General features: G+C 40.7%; 1 protein-coding gene across 3 annotated transcripts in view; it reads left to right on the forward strand.

Annotated features, from left to right (window-relative positions):
- The window catches only part of rbl2 (retinoblastoma-like 2 (p130)), a 144139-nt gene that overhangs the window by 92242 nt on the left and 31281 nt on the right, over window positions 1-20616 (forward strand). For all 3 annotated transcript variants that reach the window (XM_060838134.1, XM_060838135.1, XM_060838136.1), the window contains 6 exons: window positions 2110-2270; window positions 3208-3272; window positions 4086-4272; window positions 8766-8932; window positions 13290-13402; window positions 18590-18693. In XM_060838134.1, the coding sequence (XP_060694117.1) occupies window positions 2110-2270; window positions 3208-3272; window positions 4086-4272; window positions 8766-8932; window positions 13290-13402; window positions 18590-18693 (797 nt within the window). The remainder of the gene's footprint in view (window positions 1-2109; window positions 2271-3207; window positions 3273-4085; window positions 4273-8765; window positions 8933-13289; window positions 13403-18589; window positions 18694-20616) is intronic.

Consider the following 20616-nt stretch of genomic DNA (forward strand, 5'->3'; position numbering starts at 1 on the left):
GCCCTCTGTATGGAAAAAATTGCTCCTCAGGTGCCTTTTAAATCTTTCCCCTCTCATCTGTGACCTCTAGTTTTGGACTCCCCTACCTTGTGAAAAGACCTTGGATATTCACCCTATCCATGTCCCCTTTGCAGGTCAGGTGCACAGAGACCAGACGTTTCCTACCTCCGGAAACTAGTCCAGGATTACAATGATCAGGGAAATTTGGATTTTCATTCTCTGGTGGGTTTCCTGGCAGGTGAGCTGGGCAACCTTAAAGTGAGAGCTTAGTTTGTTGGCCATGGATGCAGACTGGGTGCAAGATCTGTGTCTGTGCACCAGTATTATGTAGAAGATCAAAAAAGAACTAATAAAACCAAAAACAACCTTTCAGTCCTTGTCTCTCATTTCTTACCATCCCTAATGTACTCCCCATAATATCTCCCACCTATCATTGCAACCACATGTCCTAGACTCCATGCCACCTAATGCCCTGCACAAAGCTCCCAGTGCATCCCCACATAGTCCATGCCATCCTATACCTACCCCAGGTCCTTTATAGCCCTTATGCTAACAAATGCTAACTTATGCCCTTACTTAACATCCTTAACATTCTTCATGCCTTTGCCTACCATGGCAACTCATTTAGTATCCACCATAGGCAAAAATGTGAAAAAGTACATTCTACTGAATAAATTTTAAATGTATTGTAAACTTCAATGCATCGAAATAGTCTCTGATTCATAAAAACTCTACTACATTTCATAAACTTGATAAACCTTTCAATGGGCATTAGCACTTTATAATGTCCTCAGATCAGTGGATTATTATCAAAGAGAAATATTTGCAATTTCATAAGTAAACACAGCAGACAATTTGCACATTGCAAGGTCCCAAAAACAGCAAGTGGGCAACACGAAAATCTGTTTTTAATGGATTGAAGGTCAAATATTGTCCAGAGTACCAAAAGAAGTTGCTATTTTTCATATGGTACCATGGGATCATCCATGTCCATCTGAGCTGTTAGACAGCTATATGGGCCTGGATTTTCACTAGGACGGTGTAGAGCCTCCCCATTGCAGTGAGAAGGGTGGAAGCTAAAATTCAGAAATCCTCCTCAAACACAGCTCTTCCATTTCCACATGACAGGAGTGGAATTGGGCCAGGTTTTCCACATCTGTTTTTTGCATCAGAGTCCAAAACCATTGTAGCTGTCAATCAAACAATGAAATGGAAGACACCCAGCTGGAGTAATGGATCTTTATGAAATCAGTAATGGAAATCCTCAGACTAATAATAACAGACAGATTGAATTAGAAAGCAATTTTAACTCTCCAGACTTGTTTAAAGGTTAAAAAGCTTGGAACTTTAAATGTCTTGACAGGTCCTTTTGGCTGCTTGAAGTTCTTTGGACAACATTGACAGCTTGGCATTTCCAATGAGCTTGTTCACTTTTAGACACCCTCATGCCCACTTTTAGCAATCGTAAAGGATACCTGGTCCCGTCTCTGTAAAGGGTACCCGATTCACCCACCTGCACAACAGGGTACCTGATCCGAGATCTAGTGTGCACATTCTGAGTTTCAAGTAACAGAAATGCTAAAATCCCATTTCATTTTAAGCAGCTGATAATTGAAGAAACCAGCTGCTTTTGTAACAAACACTTGGCCTGATTCCACTCCTATCCTTGAAAATGGAAGAGCTGTGTGTGGGGAGGATTCCTGAATTTTGGCCACTTCTACCCTCCTCACCATAATGGGGAGGCTCTCCATCATTCTGGTAGAAATATGGGGCAATACATCTGTCACCAGTTCAAGTGGAAGGAACTGTGATATCATGTGAAAAAGAGTACATTCTTTTCGTGCCCTGAACATTATTCTTCCTTCAATCCACTACAAACCTGTTTGCTGTTTGTGGTACCTAGCAGACTGCAGATTGGCTGCTGTGATTACCTACGAAATTGCAAATATTATTTTCTGTTAGTAACCCACTGATTTGAAGACATGATGTGGTGCTAATTCAATGCAATCTCTCTTTTTATGAGGGCCAACATTATGAAAAAACAGTATAGGTTTTACTGATGGTGATTTATGGTGTAATCTAACAGTTGCACTGTTCTATTTATTCTAGGTTTACCAGAAGATTTCCACAACAAAGATTACAAACCACCTTCAGAGCCTCCATGTATTATTGATAGGTTATGTTCCGTACATGACGGATTGGAATTGGAGGCAAAGGGTATTAAAGAACATTACTGGAAGCCGTACATCAGGAAACTTTTTGATAGAAAGGTTTGACAAGTGAATTGCATTCTTCAGAGAACTAGCACTTATACATGATAGTGTTTATCCTTTATATTAAATTCAGACTACAATCTGTAAACCAGCATGCTGAGGTCAGAATTCACATAGCTGCTACTGCTGCACTGTCAACCTTTTGTGTTGCATGTATTGACGAGAGAACTGGTGTTAATGCAGATATGTCACGATACTGAGTATGGGAAGCTATTCTTTATTGTGTTCACTGCTGGTATAAAGTACTGCAGAATCTAGTGTGATATTGTTTGATGCAGAGTAAAACTTGATGTATTGTACCAATAGTGCTACTCCATTCCAACTTCATATATGAATCCTATGCTGTGCCATTAAAACACTTGCCTGTTTAATGCAGCAACCTTGCCAGCTCTGGAACTGGTTAGTTCTAAATCAGAGGTAGCAATTAGTTTTCTGTGCATAAGATATGGAACAAGGATTACCTACTTGCAGAAACTATAGAAGATACAGAGAGTAGGCCAGAGACTATTATTATAGGCTGTATTTCAGATACAAGAGATAGTAAAATAAAACAAAGAACCACAGATGATGCAAATCTGCAACAAAAACAGAAATTGCTGGAGAAACTCAGAAGATGAGGGAGCATCTAATCTAATCTGTGGAGAGAAAGTTGAGTTAATATTCAGAGCCCTGAGGAAGGGTCACTGGACTCAATACTACCTCCGCTTTCTCTCTATAGATATTGCCAGACCTGCTGAGTTTCTCCAGCAGTTTCTGTTTTATCCGAGAGAAGGTAGGTTAATGTCAACCCCACTTCATCACTCATTTGTCACATTTCACACTCTAGAAGAAATCCTAATTACCCAATTCAAAATAGGCAACTTGTAAGATTATGAATTATTTAACATTTCTTAACATATGTTACTGAAAATTGTGCATTTCTGATTGATCATAGATCCTAAAGGGAAAAGCAGAAACTCTAACTGGCTTTCTGGACCCTGGGAACTTTACGGAAAGTGTGTAAGTCATGAAGATATTCCATCTCTCAGGCTTCAAAGAATTTCTTTCCCATTTAAATTCAAAGGATTTATTATGTGAGAAGCAGGAAACCCTACTGGTTTGGAGTTGGGTCTCCATGAAGTTTTTGATGAACAAAATTTCCAAATTCTTTTGATTACACCTTCACTTGGAATTGCAAATCAGACTTAACAGCTACGAAAGTTGGTACAGCTGAAAAATTGACACACAGATCATGATTCTGAATAATCCATATTTTAAAAAATATTCGTGCTTAGGCTGTGTTGCTGGCAAATGCTAAAATACTGAAAGCATTTTTAGGTTGTAACACACTTCTGGACAGCAGTTGTAAGATTAAGTATATGCAACAATATTAAAACACTTTGCAAAATGCTTTGTCATCATCACCTTGTCATTTGCTTGTCGAACAACACTTTATGCTTCATTTGGGTGTAGGTTGAGGGAAAGGTTTATTGAGCTTTTTATACAATTTTTGGAAAATCTGCTAGTCATAATTTTGAGGAGCACTAGTTTAATATCCCAAAGTCTTGGCCAACATTTATCCCTCGACCAACATCGCTAGAATACGTTATCTGATCAGTTATCATATTGGTGAATGTAGAACCTCATTGTGTACAAATGGCTGGTGTTTCTTTATATTTAAATTTTTGATTGCACTTGGAATATACTTCTTTGTGTGAGGCACTTTGTGACACCTTGAGGGCATGAAAGTATCTGTAACAATGAAAAATATCTGAATAATGAATGTCTGCATGTGTTAGAGTATCTTGTTATCTTTTCTTTCTTTTGTTACAGAAAAGCTATTAACAAGGCCTATGAAGAATATGTGTTAACTGTGGGAAACATTGATGAAAGGATTTTTTTGGGAGACGATGCAAATGAAGAGATAGGAACCCCAAACAGGTTTCTGAGCAACATGTCAAATGCAGAAACCACTGAAAGGATGCAAGTGGAGCACAGTCTTCAACAACATTTTGACAATGTAGGTATTGAGCTTTCTAGTTGAATGTTGTCACATTGGAAACATATAGTTAATGATTTTGGAAAATGAAATTGGATGGCATCCACTGGTATTCTCCAGTGTTGACATTTCCAGACTTTGCAGGGTCAGTTGAAGGACACCTCGTGTGTATGAAATAAATGGATCCCCCATAATGACAGGCACATCTTGTGTGCCCAGGACTTGGACCAGAACCTAATAAAGTCTGCTCCATTGTAAGCAGGAGATGGATGTTTGTTTTTATTTTTAAAAAAACAATCCTTGATGGTCCAGGTTTCTTAATTGTTCATGTCTGAATTCTGCTATTCTGGTGATTACTGTACTAACTCGCTCAGCATTCGGACTTCTAATTTTATGCTGGGCTCCTTATGAAAGCAGCTGAAAATGTGTTGCTGGTTAAAGCACAGCAGGTTAGGCAGCATCCTAAGAACAGGAAATTCAACGTTTCGGGCCAGAGCCCTTCTTCAGGAATTCCCCAGACCCCTCTCAGAATTCCTGATGAAGGGCTTTGGCCCGAAACGTCGAATTTCCTGTTCCTAGGATGCTGCCTAACCTGCTGTGCTTTAACCAGCAACACATTTTCAGCTCTGATCTCCAGCATCTGCAGACCTCACATTTTACTCCTTATGAAAGCAGGCACCCCCTGAATAGGGAGTCCAGCTTCCGGCCCTGTTCTCTCTGACATTGGTTGCCTGTAAGGCTCAGGATTTTTTCACTGAGGCTAGGAGTGGCAGTAATTGTACCCCAGACCCCTCTCAGAATTCTCTTGAATACTGCAGCAATAGTTGTGAATGTGCAACAGCACTGTTTCATTCCGTGTAGTCTATGTATTTGAATTATTTGATTTGAGCTACTATAGTTTGAATGTACTATTTTAATTACTTTCATTATCTGAAGTCAACGGACCAAACAAACTCCTTTAAGGTTGAAATTATGCTGAACACTATCAATGAGACACTTCAGTGTGCACTATGAAAATATAAGATGAGCCAGAATCATACAATGAAACGTGATTGAAAGGATACACATTTATTGATTGATGGCCGAGTATCTCAATCATGAAAATAGATCCCTGTGTCTGGACTACATTAGTTGGCTACAATTGCATGGCAAGACATTAGCAACTTTTCTGTATTCAGATGAAATTCCATTCTGTATATATTAATGTGAATTGTTATAAGCCATATAAATTAAATTAATTTAAATAGCAGGCAAATGCACTTAATCTAACTTAATACATTTTCTATTCTATTTATATTAATCATTTTTGAAGATCAAGATTCTGAGAAACCTAGCAATGGCTTTTAATTATTTGAGATCATTATGCATTTTACACTTTCTGTATGGGAAACTGAACCATTTATAAAAAGAATAAATTCCTGCTGAGAGTTCTTGGCAGCAGCTGGCACACACATCATGAAGTTACATATCCTTGCCTTGGATTTCCTGTCAAGAATGAGAAGCTTGAATTTCAATGACATTCAGTTTGACGCAGCATGACCAGACTGTTGAGAAAGAACATAAGTATATAAGAAATTGAACCAGATATACATGGAACATTACCTCATCTCTTCAATTAAGTCTTAGTAAAATTTGTAACTCTTGAGGCCTCGGCACTGACTCTTATGGCACTCCATTTGCCAATTGGAAAGTGCTCCGCTTAATCTTAATCTCTGCCTCTTGTCAGTTATGGTATGGAGGTGCTGGCATTGCACTGGGGTGGACAAAGTCAGAAGTCACACGACACCAGATTACAGTCTAACAGGTTTATTTGATTTGGAGATGCCGGTGTTGGACTGGGGTGTACAAAGTTAAAAATCACACAACACCAGGTTATAGTCCAGCAGGTCTAATTGGAAGCACACACTGGAATTTATAGCATCACACTGCAAATTTTTGCTATAAATTCTGTGTTACGATCGAGCCCTCCACAATCATCTGATGGAGCGTCGCTCTGAAAGCTAGTGTGCTTCCAATTAAACCTGTTGGACTATAACCTGGTGTTGTGTGATTTGTAGCTAGGTTTATTTGAAGTTACAAGCTTTCGGAGCGCTGCTCCTTCATCAGGTGAAGTGCTAACAAAGGAGCAGTGCTCTGAAAACGTGTGATTTCAAATAAACCTGTTGGACTATTACCTGGTGACTTTTGATCCTGTCAGTTAGACAGTCCTCTGCCTGTTTTAATGTAGACCTTCAACTTCCTGAATCTTTATCTTAAGAGATTTTATGTGGTTCCTTATTAAAGGCTTTACTGATACCCCTTTATCTAATTAGCCAGTTACACCCTCAAAAAAAACTCTGATAACTTTGTCAAATGCAGTTTCTCTTCCATAAAACCATGTTGACTTTACCTGACCGTGCAAAGCTTTCTAAGTGCACAGTTAAGATTTCCATGATAATAGATTCCAGCATTTTCTTGACAACTTGAGTCTGGTTGACTGGTCTATGTTGTCTTTGTCTTTCCATTCTCGAATAGCAGTGTTACATTTCCAAACTTCCAATGCTGCTGGGACTGTTCTTGACTTGGTCATTTTGGGATATTATGACAACACATTTACTATTTCTGCTATCTGGAACCCTGGGATGTAGTCGTCACGTCCTGGAAATATTTGGACAGAGGAGGAAGAAGAAAGGAAGAAAGGAAGAGCAATAATTTATAGCAGATTTCATAGTCAGGAAATCAGATGGGTATTTTTGTGGTAATGAACTCCAGGATGGTGCAATGCCTCCCTGGTGCCAGAGTCATGATGTCACAGAATACATCTTTCTGGTACAGGGGAGTCAGCCAGAAACCATGGTCCCATTGGTAACAATGACATTGGGAGGAAGAGTTATAAGGTTCTGAAGACTTCAGGGAATTAGGAAGGCAACTAAAAAGCAGTACCTCAAGAGTAATCTCATGATTACTTCCAGGACCATGTGCCAGTGAACATAAGAAGGATTAATCGACTAAGTATATGGTTGTAGAGCTGGTTTAGGAGGGAGGACATCAGATTTCTGAGAAATTGGGACTGGTTCTGGGGCAGATGAGACTCCTCCAAGCTGGATGTGTTTCATATTCTTTCAGTAAGATCTGCTAATGCTATTGGGGTGTATTTAAACAAGACTGTCAGGAAGATGGGAACCTGTGGCGAAACCCAAGTTAGAAGAAAGTAAGGTTAAGAGCAGAATGTCAAAAAGATACTAGCGAGACTAGAAGCCAGGAGAAACAAAGACGAGCATCGAGAAAGCTTTGAAAGCAGAATGATGTTAAAAAGACAAAGTTAAGTGCGCACTACCTGAACACACACAGTATTCAAAACTAAAGAGATGATCTGAAGACACAGACAGGTACATAGCCATGATCTAATTGTTATCTCAGAAAATAGACATGTGATGACCAGGACTAGGAAATTAATATTTAAGGATATTAACATTTAGGAAGACTGTACAGGAGGAAATGGAGGTGAATTTGCACTAATAGTAGGGATGGGATGGGATGTGAGGGAGGAGTTTGGATCAGAAGAACAATGTGGAATCTGTTTGGGTGGAATTAAGAAACAGCAAGAGGCATTAGACGTTGGTTGGGGTTATTTACAGGTCACGAAATAGTATTTCTAGTGTGGGGCATGGTATTAATCAGGAATTGAGGGAAACATGTCACATGGGCAACACAGCATTTTATGAAGGAGACAAATAGAGGACAGGCAAATTTAGATCTAGTATTGTGTGATGAAAAAGACCTAATTAACAATTCTGACCACAATAATAATGTTACATTATGTTTGAAAATTAGGTAATTAATTCTGAAAGAATTAAGTTTGAATAAGCAGTTTATGATGATATGGGGCCAAAACTGAAGTGGTTTGGGCAAGTGCATTAAAAGGTATCAAGTACGTAGGAAATGGTAGCCTATAAGAAGTGTCACATGACTTGCAGCAACTATACATTCTGTCAACACCCAAAAACTCAAAAAGGATCGGTCAGCTATGGCTGACAAAGGAACTTCAGGATTGTACAGGATTAAAAGAAAAGACCTATAAAGTTACTAGAAATAGCAGTAATTCTAAAGGTTGGGAAGTTTCGAAAATACAGCAAAGGAGGGCTGAGAAATGAATAAAGAAAGTGAGAATAGAATATGAATAAAATTTAGCCACAAAACACAAAAATGGACTATAAAAGCTTTTACAGATAAAATGAATGTAGATCCATTGCAGGCAGAGTCAGAGTAATTTATAATGGAGAATAAAGAAATGGCAAAGAAGCTAAATATTATCTCTGTGTCTGTTTTCACTGAGGAAGGCACCAGAAAGCTCCCAAAACTCGAGATAAAAGTGGCATGGGAAAGTGAGGAGTTGAGGGAACTTACCATCAATTTAAAAAATAGTACTGGAGAAATTAAAGGGAGATTAATTTTCTCTTGAGTTTAGAACAAGCTTGAAATAAATTATATTGAAAGATTGCAAATATCTTAATATTATTAATATTCTTCACCAGTCCAAGGCACTCTCAGTTTCAACACCACTTACTGGTCGCAAGTACATGAAGGAAGGTAACCTGTGTGTGACACCAGTATCCTCTGCAACACAGTGTGTCAACCGTCTTCATGCTATACTAACCGGGCTGAAAAATACCCCAAGTGAGAAATTATTACAGATTTTCAGGTAAGCTATATACGTTGAGATGGGGCTTGTATTCCTTAAGGTAGCAATTAGAGTGATATCCCCAAGTAATAGCCTTATTATTAAATGTTTGCTCAAAAATTTACAATTTAGTGGTGGGGGTTTCTCGAATTGCTGCTGAAGAAATCGCCACAAAACCCACCCACAATGCAACGGGTGTCTGTTTAACAGGACATTTAGCAACTCAGCATGTCCCCATCTGGGGAGGGTGCCCTGCCTCTGTGAGCTCTCTAGTCCCAGCAGTGCCACCTGGAGCAGTGAACACTGCTGGGACTGCATTCAAACCCAAAGGAGAAGATGACAGGTACACATGGGGAGAGATGGGGTGTGGGTTGGTGGGTTTCTCAGTAAAGCCAAGAGAAGGGGCTCTGGGGTCAGGAGGACAAAGATTGCAGGATCTGGTTTACCAGCCTAAGCCTGATGGGAGAGGAAACCTGGGCAAGAGGCCTCTGATCGGGGGGAGAAAGGAGCCCTGGAAGGAGACATTTACCAACATCCTTCGTGAGATGAAGTCACTTCACCTGACAAAGGAGCAGTACTCCAAAAGCTGGTGATTTCACATAGGCCTGTTGGACCATAACCTGATGTTGTGTGACTTCTGACTTTGTTCATATCAGTCCAACACTGGCATCTCCACATCATGGCTACCGTTGAATAAGCGAAGGCCCTTTGGCTATTGCCAGAACACCATCTAACATTGTGGCCAGTCTAAGTGCTAAATTCAGTTGAGATGGGTGGAATCTTACAGGGATCTGAACGATGTAGGCTATGGCAAGATTTGTGGTGCAATTGAAAGGGAAGTCCACGGAGGGCCATCTTGAAGTTAGGAGTATTTATCTCGATATTTTATGCTTTTTGCTGAATGATATGGCAAGTTTTAACTAGGCTGTGGTGAGTTGCCAATTAAGGAGGATTATTATTACATGCCTGTGGCACAGTGACATTGTGCTTCCACATCAAACATTTACATCAAGGTGTCAGTGTTAGGGGCTTCAGGAGGCAGCCTTGCAGATGCTTTCTCTGAGGCCTCTGGACTCTTTTCCTCAGGTGGCTTCCGGGGGAGCCAGATATTTCTCCTTGAGGGTCGTGGTGATGCTGAATGTACCTCCCAAGGCACGAGAAAGACAGCGTCATGACCAGTGGTTAGACATGGTGCAGCACTCTGAAGCACAGCAGTCCAGGCAGCATTCGAGGAGCAGGAAAAACAACGTTTCAGGCAAAAGCCTTTCATCAGGAATGCAGGCAAATTGCCTGAAGGGTGGAGAGATAAATGAGAGGAGAGTGGGGGTGGGGAGAAAGTAGCATAGAGTACAATAGGTGAATGGGGGTGGGGATGAAGGTGATGGGTCAGAGAGCAGGGTGGGGGAAGGTAGCAAAGAGTAAAATGGGTGGATGTGGGTGGGATGAAGGTGATAGGTCAGAGAGGAGGGTGGAGTGGATAGGTGGAAAGGAAGATAGGCAGGTAGGACAAGTCATGGGGACAGTGCTGAGCTGGAAGTTTGGAACTGGGGTGAGGTGGGGGGAAGGGGAAATGAGGAAACTGTTGAAGTCCACATTGATGCCCTGGGGTTGAAGTGTTCCGAGGCGGAAGATGAGGCGTTCTTCCTCCAGGCGTCGGGTGGTGAGGGAGCGGCGGAGAAGGAGGCCCAGGACCTCCATGTCCTCAGCACAGTGGGAGGGGGAGTTGAAATGTTGGACCACAGGGCGGTGTGGTTGATTAGTGCAGGTGTCCCAGAGATGTTCCCTAAAGTGCTCTGCTAGGAGGCGTCCAGTCTCTCCAATGTAGAGGAGACCGCTTCAGGAGCAATGGATACAATAAATGGTATTGGTGGATGTGCACGTAAAACTTTGATGTATGTGGAAGGCTCCTTTGGGACCTTGGATGGAGGTGAGGGAGGTGGTGTGCAATGAATGAGAGTGGGAGTTGGGTTAATGGGAGATTGGCAAAGGAATTCATTGTTTGGTGGGACATGGCTGTCTCTGCTCCCCCATAGCAGCAGGTCCTTCTTCCCCACTGACGGCAAGGATTCTCTCTGAGGAGGGGGAGAAGGGTCAAGTGTCAGGCAGTGCCCTCCCCCCACCCACCCATAGGCCATCACTCTGCCTTGTTATGTATGAACAGTCCCCCATGTAATGACAGAAAAGCGGGGGGTTGGGAAATGCGTGAGATAACAGTAGACAGCATAGCTGTTAGTGTTGGTGCACGGGAGGGGAAAATGTTGAGGTGATCCAAGGGATTAAGGAAGTCGCAGGCAGGTATGGAATGTGAGCATTGTGGCAGAAAACAAAAATAGAAACTGTTGGAGAAACTCAGCACATCTGGCAGCATCTGTGGAGAGAAAGCAGATTCATGTTTTGGGTCCAGTGACCCTTCAGAATTTTTCCAGAACTGGGTCACTGGACCCGAAACATTAACTCTGCTCTGTCTCCATGGATACTGCCCGAACTGCTGAGTTTGTTTTTGTCTCAGACCTCCGTCATCCACAAGTCTTTGTTTCTTCATTGGTTATTCTTAGCTTTTTTTTAGTCTTGTGAGAGGTTGGGGAATCATGAGAGTGAGTGTGAGAAGGTATTGCAGACAATAGTGAGAGTGGCAGAGCCTGGGCCTTGGAGGGAGATGGATGATGGATGCATTAGCAGAGATAGAGTGAGTGTGAGGTGGCAGAGAGCGAGTGTAGCGTTTACCCTAGCAGCACAGAGAAGGTCATTAACCATGTTTTTACACCTTGTTTTGCTGGTTGGTGCTTGCACTCTGGGGATGGCACTGATCCAGGTGGCAACCTTGGAGAAGGGTGCCAGGGTCCAGTGGCAGACCCTCCTCTGCCAGTCCTCTGGGAAGAGGATTCCTCTCCTTTGCAATACCCCTTTTACCACAGCCTCCAGATCCCTGTTGGAGAATCAGGTGCCATCTTACCCTGCTCCAATGCCAGTGCTCATTGGGTACACTGTGACCTGTTAAAGATGGCATAGACACAAAGGATGCCAGTCTTTCTGCAGATATCAGCTGAGCTGTGAGTTATTCTAGGAAAGGTACATGGTAAGATGGGGTGGAAAGTGGATGGATGTGACAGATGCCGTTGGAGTGAGGTAGGTAATTAAAACACAGATTTGTTCAGATACGGTGAGAAAACTTGCTGGATGTTACGACAAAACCTTGGGTGGATGCTGGGAAATAGTTTCCGTCAGGCAGTGATACTAGGACTCTTGGGCACAGCCTTAGAATTAGAGTGGGCCAATTTATAATGGAAATAAACAGACATTTCTTCAGCCAGAGAGTGATGGGCCTGTGGGATTCACTGCCACGGAGCGCAGTGGAGGCTGGGACATTAAATGTCTTCAAGGCAGATATTGATAAATTCTTAATCTCGCAAGGAATTAAGGATATGGGGAGAGTGTGGGTAAATGGCATTGAAATGCCCATCAGCCATGATTGAATGGTGGAGTGGACTCAATGGGCCGAATGGCCTTACTTCCACTCCTATTTCTTATGGTCTTATGATCTTAAGAAAGTGGGAATAAGGATGGAATCTTGAGATATATTCTTAATGAAAACTATTAAAGAGCAGTGAACCAGTCAGAAATACAGGACATAATAGAGATTCTTAATAATTATTTATCAAAGACTAAATAATATTTGCAACTGATATAATATTTCAGGAGAAATTGGAGAGTAACCACTTTTCCAGAAAGTGAGAGCAGATCCTTGACATTATACATCTAACAGTGACATTGTGGACTGGTCTGAAGACAAAAATGAAGCAATCATCAGTCAAGACAATGTGTGCAGTATATATCACATAAAACAATTTGTGCTAATTTTGATTTTGGACAACAGTGTATGATGGAGGACAGCAAATTGACAAAATGTTTGAGTCATGTTTGAAGATAGATACTGGAGAATTACTAAAATCAGCATCAGTAAAGGTTGTCACAGGCATGTCTGTCAGAATTTCCCAGGGAAACGCAACATGGCGTGAAATTAAGGGAATAGCATGATGAAAAATTGACATAATTGACAGTGCTCCATTTTACACTGTCATTAAGTTATATGACCTGGTGATTGTTTTTTTTTCCTTACTTCTTGCACACTTGTAATTTTAAGACACAAGTGAGGTGATCTTTTTAAGTAAAATAGAGAAGTTCTCTATTCTACTTCACAATTAACAGCCTGCTAACAAAACTGTAGATTCTCTGCAATTTAGTTCACATGTAATTTATTAGGCTGAAAAATATGCATTCCTCCATCTCCACTTCAGCTGACACAGGAATCCAACCCTGGAAAAATCAGTTTTATTCACAGTTGTTAAGATGCATAACAAAATGTTTACCTTTCTGTCAGGTCTTGCTCCAGAGATCCCACGCAGTCTGTCCTTAATAGAGTCAAAGAGATGGGTGAAATATTTTGTCATCATTACACACAGTCTACCAAGGATCACTCTGGCTTCTCAATAGGTTAGTGCAAATGATGTTAAACACAATTAAGACTATTAGTTACTGAGAAAATCACTACTGAAGTGTAAGAGGAATAATGGCTGCATGAGTATCCGTGGTCAATGATGGAGTTACCAATGATAAGAAAGTTAATTATCCCAGTCACATAAATGCAAGAGCTGATCAGAGGCTGAGTATCATATGATGAATAACTCCCCTCTGATTTCCAAAATTCTACTACTACTCCATAAGTGCAAGTTGAATGTGAGGAATGACTCTCCACTTGCCCAGATGAGTCCAGGTTTAGCAACACTCAAGGTGCTTGATACCACGCAGGACAAAAGGTTCATTTGATTGGCATACCATTCAGACCTTTAAATACTTGCACCACTGACCCACAGTGGCAGAGTATACTGACTACTAAATGCACCTGCAACAATTTGTCAAGCCACCTTCAGCAGCACTTTCCAACTGCTGCAAATTTCCCTGAAAGTTACACATTATTCTATCTTAGATATTTTTAAAATTCTTTCACTGAATGTGTGTTTCCCATCCCTAATTGCCATTGAGAAGGTAATAATAAGCGGTCTTCCTGAACTGGTGCCATCCATGCGGTGTAGATATCACCCACAGTGCTGTTAGGAAGGGAGCTCCAGGATTTTGATCCAACAACTTTGATGGAGCAGTGATGTAGTTCCAAGTTGAGATGGTGTGTGTGGCTCAGAACAGAACTTAGAGGTGACGATGTTCACTTTGATATCATGAATTGTATCATGCTTGTGTTTTGTTGCTGAGTCGACATCCTAGAACTCCTTTCCCAACTGCACTACATGAACTGAAGTACATCCATCAGATATTGGGCAACAAATTATGGCCTTTTCAGCAATGCTTACTTCCCTGGATATGCAAAAGAGCTATTTTTCTTTTGTGTGTCATATTATGTTATATTGCTATGAAGGGCTCTCCTTTACAATCTCTCCCCTCTCCTGAGGCATAGTGATCTTCAGGTTAATCACCACCAGTTGGCCCTGTCCAGTGAGTCCTGTAGGGCCATGGCGTGTTTACCTTTACCTTTGTATGAATGATGCATTTTTCCATACAAAAATGAACATGAAGTTTGTATTTGAGAAAGTAATACTGGAGACATGACTGGAAGAGGTTCTTGTCAGAACCTGTTTGAAAATTCCATTTGTCATGAAGGTGATGATTCTTGTCTGTAGCCTCAGTTATTCAATTGTTCTGTTGTCAATTTCTTCTACAAATATCTTGAAGTCAGCATGACCTCCAGCCCATCTCAATCTTGGAAGATCCCTTCCCTCCAATTTAGGGTCCTTTGCCTGCAAGTTCCAATCCATCTCCTGCCATTCTCAGCCCAACTTCACCATGTTCCTCAAAATGTTACTTCAGTTCGATCAGATGCATTGCTGGTTGCATCAACTATGTGAATGAACTCACACCTAAGTCCTTTCCAGATCTTGCTATTTCCATGGCACTAATAATGAAGCAGGTTTTATTAACATAGAAACATCGAAAATAGGTGTAGGAGTAAGCCATTTAGTCCTTTGACCCTCCACCATCCTGCATTCAATAAGATCGTGGCTGATCATGAAATTTCATTATCCCGCTCTCGCTTTCTCTCCTTACCCCTTGATCCCTTTAGTTGCAAGAGCCAAGTCCTGCTCCCTCTTGAATAACCCCAGTAAACTAGCCCCAGCATCTTTCTGTGGTAGAGAATTTCACAGCTTCAGAGCTCGCTGAGTGAAGAAATCTTTCCTTGTCTCAGACCTGAGTTGCTTACCCCTTAAGACACAAGTATTTGTAGTTAGAGTCATCCAGAACGGAAAGAGACTCTTTTGGTCCAACTCGTTCATGCTAACCTTATTTCCCAAACAAAATTAGTTCCACTTGCTTGTGTTTGGCCTATATTCATATAAGTCATTCGTATTCATGTACCTATCCAAATGTCTTTTAAATGTTAACTGTACCTGTATCAACCACTTCCTCTAGCAGTTCATTTCACATGAGAACCATGCTCTTTGTAAAGAGGTTGCCCTTCAGGTCCCTTTTAAATCTTTCTCCTCTCACCCTAAAATTAACCCCCCTTGCCCACAGTTGCTATTTACCTATCTATGCCTCATGGTTTTAAAAAACTCTCTGGTCGCCCCTCAACCTCCTAGGCTCCATTGGAAAAAAATCCCAGCTTCTCCTTATAACTCAAAACTTCCCATTCCAGCAACACCGCAGTCAATCTTTTCTTAACCCCCTCCAATTTAGTAATATTCTTCCTATAGCAGAGTGACCAAAACTATACACAATACTCCAATGTGGCCTCATCAACATCCTGTCAACCTCAACATGACATTCCAACTCCAACACTCAGTGGTCTGGGTAGTGAAGGCAAGCGTGCTAAATGTCTTCTTAACCATCCTATCTACCTATGATGCAATTTTCAAAGAACTATGTACCTGAACATCCTAGGTCTCTCTATTTGACAACATTCCCTAGGGTCTTACCATTACATGTATAAATCCTGCATTGTTTGTTTTACCAAAATGCAGTACCTTGCACTTATCCAAATTAAGTTCCACCTGCCACTTCTCAGCCCATTAGCCCAGTCGGTCAAGATTCCTCTGTAATCATCGATAACTTTCTTCACTGTCAACTATGCCAGCAAGTTTGGTGGCATCCACAAACTTACTAACCATACCTCCTAAATTGTCATTTAAGTTGTTTACATAAATAACAATCAACAGAGGACCCAGCACCGATCCCTACAGAACACAGCTGGTCATAGAGTCATAGAGATGTACAGCACAGAAATGGATCCTTGGTCCAACTTGTCCATGCCGACCAGATATCTCAACCCAATCTAGTCCCACCTGCCAGCATCTGGACCATATCCCTCCAAACCCTTCCTATTCATATACCCATCCAGATGCCTTTTAAATGTTGCAATTGTACTACTACTTCCTCTGGCAGCTCATTTCATACACGTACCACCCTCTGTGTAAACAAAGTTGCACTTTGGTCTCTTTTATACCTTTCCCCTCTCACCCTAAACCTATGCCCTCTAGTTCTGGACTCCCCCACCTCAGGGAAAAGACTTTGTCTATTTATCCTATCCATGCCCCTCATGATTTTATAAACCTCTATAAGATCACCCCTCAGCCTCCGAAGCTCCAGGGAAAACAGCCCTAGCCTATTCAACCTCTCCCTATAGCTCAAATCTTCCAACCCTGGCAACATCCTTGTAAATTTTTCTGAATCCTTTCAAGTTTTGCAACATCTTTCCGATAGGAAGGAGACCAGAATTGCACACAATATTGTAACAGTGTCCTAACCAATGTCCTGTACAGCCACAACATGACCTCCCAACTCCTGTACTCAATACTCTGATCAATAAAAGAAAGCATACCAAACGCCTTCTTCACTATCCTATCTACCTGTGACTCCACTTTCAGGAGCTATGAACCTGCACTCCAAGCTTTCTTTGTTCAGCAATGCTCCCTAGATCTTACCATTCAGTGTATGTGACCTGCTAAGATTTGCTTTCCCAAAATGCAGCACCTTGCATTTATCTAAATTAAAGCCCATCTGTCACTTCTCAGCCCATTGGCCCATCTGGATCAAAATCCTGTTGTAATTTGAGGTAACCTTCTTTGCTGTCCACTACACCTCCAATTTTGGTGACATCTGCAAACTAAGTAACTATACCTGTTATGCTCACATCAAAATCATTTATATAAATGATGAAAAATAGTGGATCCAACACCAATCATTGTGGCACTCCACTGGTCACAGGCCTCCACTGAAAAGCAACCCTCCACCATCACCCTCTGTCTTCTACCTTTTGAGCCAGTTCTGTATCCAAATGGCTGGTTCTCCTTGTATTCCGTGAGATCTAACCTTGCTAAACAGTCTCCCGTGGGGAACCTTGTTGAACACCTTACTGAAGTCCATATAGACCATGTCTACCGCTCTGCCCTCATCAATCCTTTCAAAAAAATCAAGTTTGTGAGACATGATTTCCCATGCACAAAGCCATGTTGACTATCCCTAATCAGTCCTTGTCTTTCCAAATACATGTATATCCTGTCTCTCGGGATTCCTTCCAACAACTTGCCTGCCACAGATATCAGGCTCACTGGTCTATACACAGGCCTTCAGTCCAAAAAAACAACTCTCCGTCATCACCCTCTGTCTCCTACTGCCAAGCCAATTTTGTATCCAATTAACAACCTCTGAATCCCATGTGTACCATGTGGAACCTTGTCATAGGCTTTGCTAATGTCCATTAGACTCTCTACCATTCTGCTCTCATCAATGCTTTTGGTTTTGTCTACAATTAATTCAATCAAGTTTGTGAGACATGATTACTCACATACAAAGCCATGCTGACTATCCTTAATCAATCTTTGCCTCTCTAAATACATGTCAATCCTATCCCTCAGAATCTCCTCCAACAACTTACCCACCAATGATGTCAGACTCACCAGTCTATAGTTCCCAGGCTTCTCCTTACAACTTTCCTTAAATAAAGGCACAACTTTAGCCACCTTCCAGTCCTCTGATACCTCACTTGTGGCTGTACATGATACAAATATCTCTGGTAGGGGCCCCACAATTTCTTTCCTAACTTCCCACAATACCCTGAGATACACTTGATCACCTCCTGGAGATTTATCCACCTCTGTTTTTTTAAGAGCTCCAGCACTGTCTCTACAGTAATGTGGACTGTTTTTAAGACATCAGTGTTTATTTCCCTGAATTTCCTAGCCTCCATGTCTTTCTGCACAGTAAAAACTGACGCAAAACATTTGTTTAGTATCTCTCCCACCTCTTGTGGTTGCACACATCGATCATCTTGTTGATCTTTAAGGGGTCCTATTTTCTTCCTAGTTGCTTTTTTGCTCTTAATGTACTTGTAGAATATCTTCATATTCTCCTAAACTTTATCTGCAAAGGCTATCTCATTGTCCCTTTTTACTCTTCTGTTTTCTGTTTTAAGAATGCTCCCACACCTTTTATATTCTTCAAGAGATTCACTTGATCCCAGTTGTCTATATATAATATATTGACTCCTCCTTATTCCTGATCTCTGGTTGTAAATTGTTTCTTTGAAAGAGTGTAATGAATAATGCTTTTGTTGTGAAAAGTGTGCCTGCTAATATGGTTGGTTTTTAATGCTTTATTTCCCATGGCCGACAGACAGTACTATCAGGCGCCTTCGACTTGCGGAAGTTCTTTACTATAAAGTCCTGGAGACAGTTATTGAGCAAGAAAAGAGGAGGTTAGGAGATATAGATCTGACTGTAAGTACAAATTAAAATGTTTTAAAAAACATCAAACTTAGAAGTTGTGAATTGTAATATTGACAGTAACTTTTAATGCACGAACGTAACAGAAGAGTAACTCTAGTTTGAACTTTTGTATTAAATGTGTAACATTTGTATTAACTCAGCACTAGCAATATGTCAAAGGTAAAATGTTTTCTATCTGCATTTTCTCCATGTATTATCCCTTGTCGCTCACAGTACTTGTAATATTACACATGAATCTTTAATTGCTGGTTTCATAATTTTCTTAGCTTGTTGTCAAGGACTTTAATTTTAAAAGTTGTGGCTATGGAGGAGTGAATTCCTTTGAGCTATGTTTGTTGTTTGATGCCATTAATTCTCCATCAATCCTTCAGTATCGTTGTTGGCATTACTACCTGATGACTTTCCTGGAACTGGGGGGAATATAGTCAAAGATACAACATGAAAGTTGCTTTTGGTAGTGTTTAAAGTTTAGAAAGTTTAATAGGTTCCTTTGTGTTAAAAATGGCCTTGGTGAAGTGGCAAGGCTCCCAATAAACAGCCCATTGCACTGGATTCGAAATATATTGAATGTCAGGTTACAAATATGGATTAAGGAAAGTTAGCATATATTTATTAAAGGCAAATTACGTTTAACTTGACTCAGTTTTTGATGAGGTATTACACATGGTTGATGAGGATGACATAGTTGATGTAGTATATGCAAACTTTCATTTAGCTTGTGAGAAAAGTTGAAGTCCATGGAATAAAAGTCAAAAAGATGGAATGGATACAAAGTAGACCAAGTGATGGGAAGCAGAGTAGTGGTAAATAGTTATTTTTCAGACTGGGGCAAGATATACAGTGATGTTCTCCAGGGGTTGATTTTGGGACCAATGTTTTTCTTGATCTGTATGAATAACCTAGATTGGTGTATAGGGTGTAATTTCAAAATGTAGGAACATGAATAGACTGGTGGAATGGGCAATCACATGATGTTTAATGAAGTGAAATGTAAAGAGTTACATTTCTATAAGAAGAATGAGGAGGAAATATAAAATTTAAAAGGGGTACAGGAACAAGAGGCCTGGGGTTTTGTATGCACTAATTCTTAGATGGTGGTAGGGCAAGTTAAAAAGTGATTAATAAAGCATACATTATACTGGGCTTGATAAATAGATACAGAAGGTAAAAGAAAGGAACCTTTATTATCTGGGTCAGTGTGGTGTATTGTCCAATTGTGGACATCTGGCTTTAGTGAGCATGGGCAGTCATTATAGAAGGTGCAGAAGAGATACACAACAAGGTTTTCCAGGGATTCAATTATCTCTTTAAATTGGAGAAGCTGGAATTGTTTTCCTTAGAGAAGAGGAAGTTAAGAGGTGGAAGTGCTCAAAATAATGAAGAGTCTAAACAGTGCAGATGGGGAGAAATTGTTTCCATTACTGGGACAGGAGAAAGCCAGAGGTTTGGATTTAAGGCAAAAGAACAGCATCAATTTAAGGAAAAGTATCTTTTTCAAAGTGAGTGGTTAGGATGTCCTCACTACTTGGGAGTGGGTGGAGGCATATGGAATCAGTTGGGAGTTGGATAAGCACCTGAAGAAAGAAATGAAGGAATGTAAGAAAGAGCAGGGGAGCGCTAGATGAGTAGTTCTTGTTCAGAATCCGCACGATAAACTGAATGGCATTTAAGCTAATATAACTATTCTACAATCCTATTTTACTTCACATTTTAAGGAGTTTTGATTTTTTTTTGTCACAATTGATTTTGTTCCTGTGTTTTTTTTCTTGAAAATAATGTGAATGTCGTGAACAAATGGCCATGGGAAATAAAGCATTAGCATGTGTTGTCATGATGGCCAGTTAGAACTGCAGATTAGCAAATTTATTAGATATTGTTTTATGATTAAGGATCAATTAATCAAATGAATGCTTG

The sequence above is a fragment of the Hemiscyllium ocellatum genome, chromosome 17 (assembly GCF_020745735.1).
Source record: "Hemiscyllium ocellatum isolate sHemOce1 chromosome 17, sHemOce1.pat.X.cur, whole genome shotgun sequence".
Classification (NCBI taxonomy): domain Eukaryota; kingdom Metazoa; phylum Chordata; class Chondrichthyes; order Orectolobiformes; family Hemiscylliidae; genus Hemiscyllium; species Hemiscyllium ocellatum.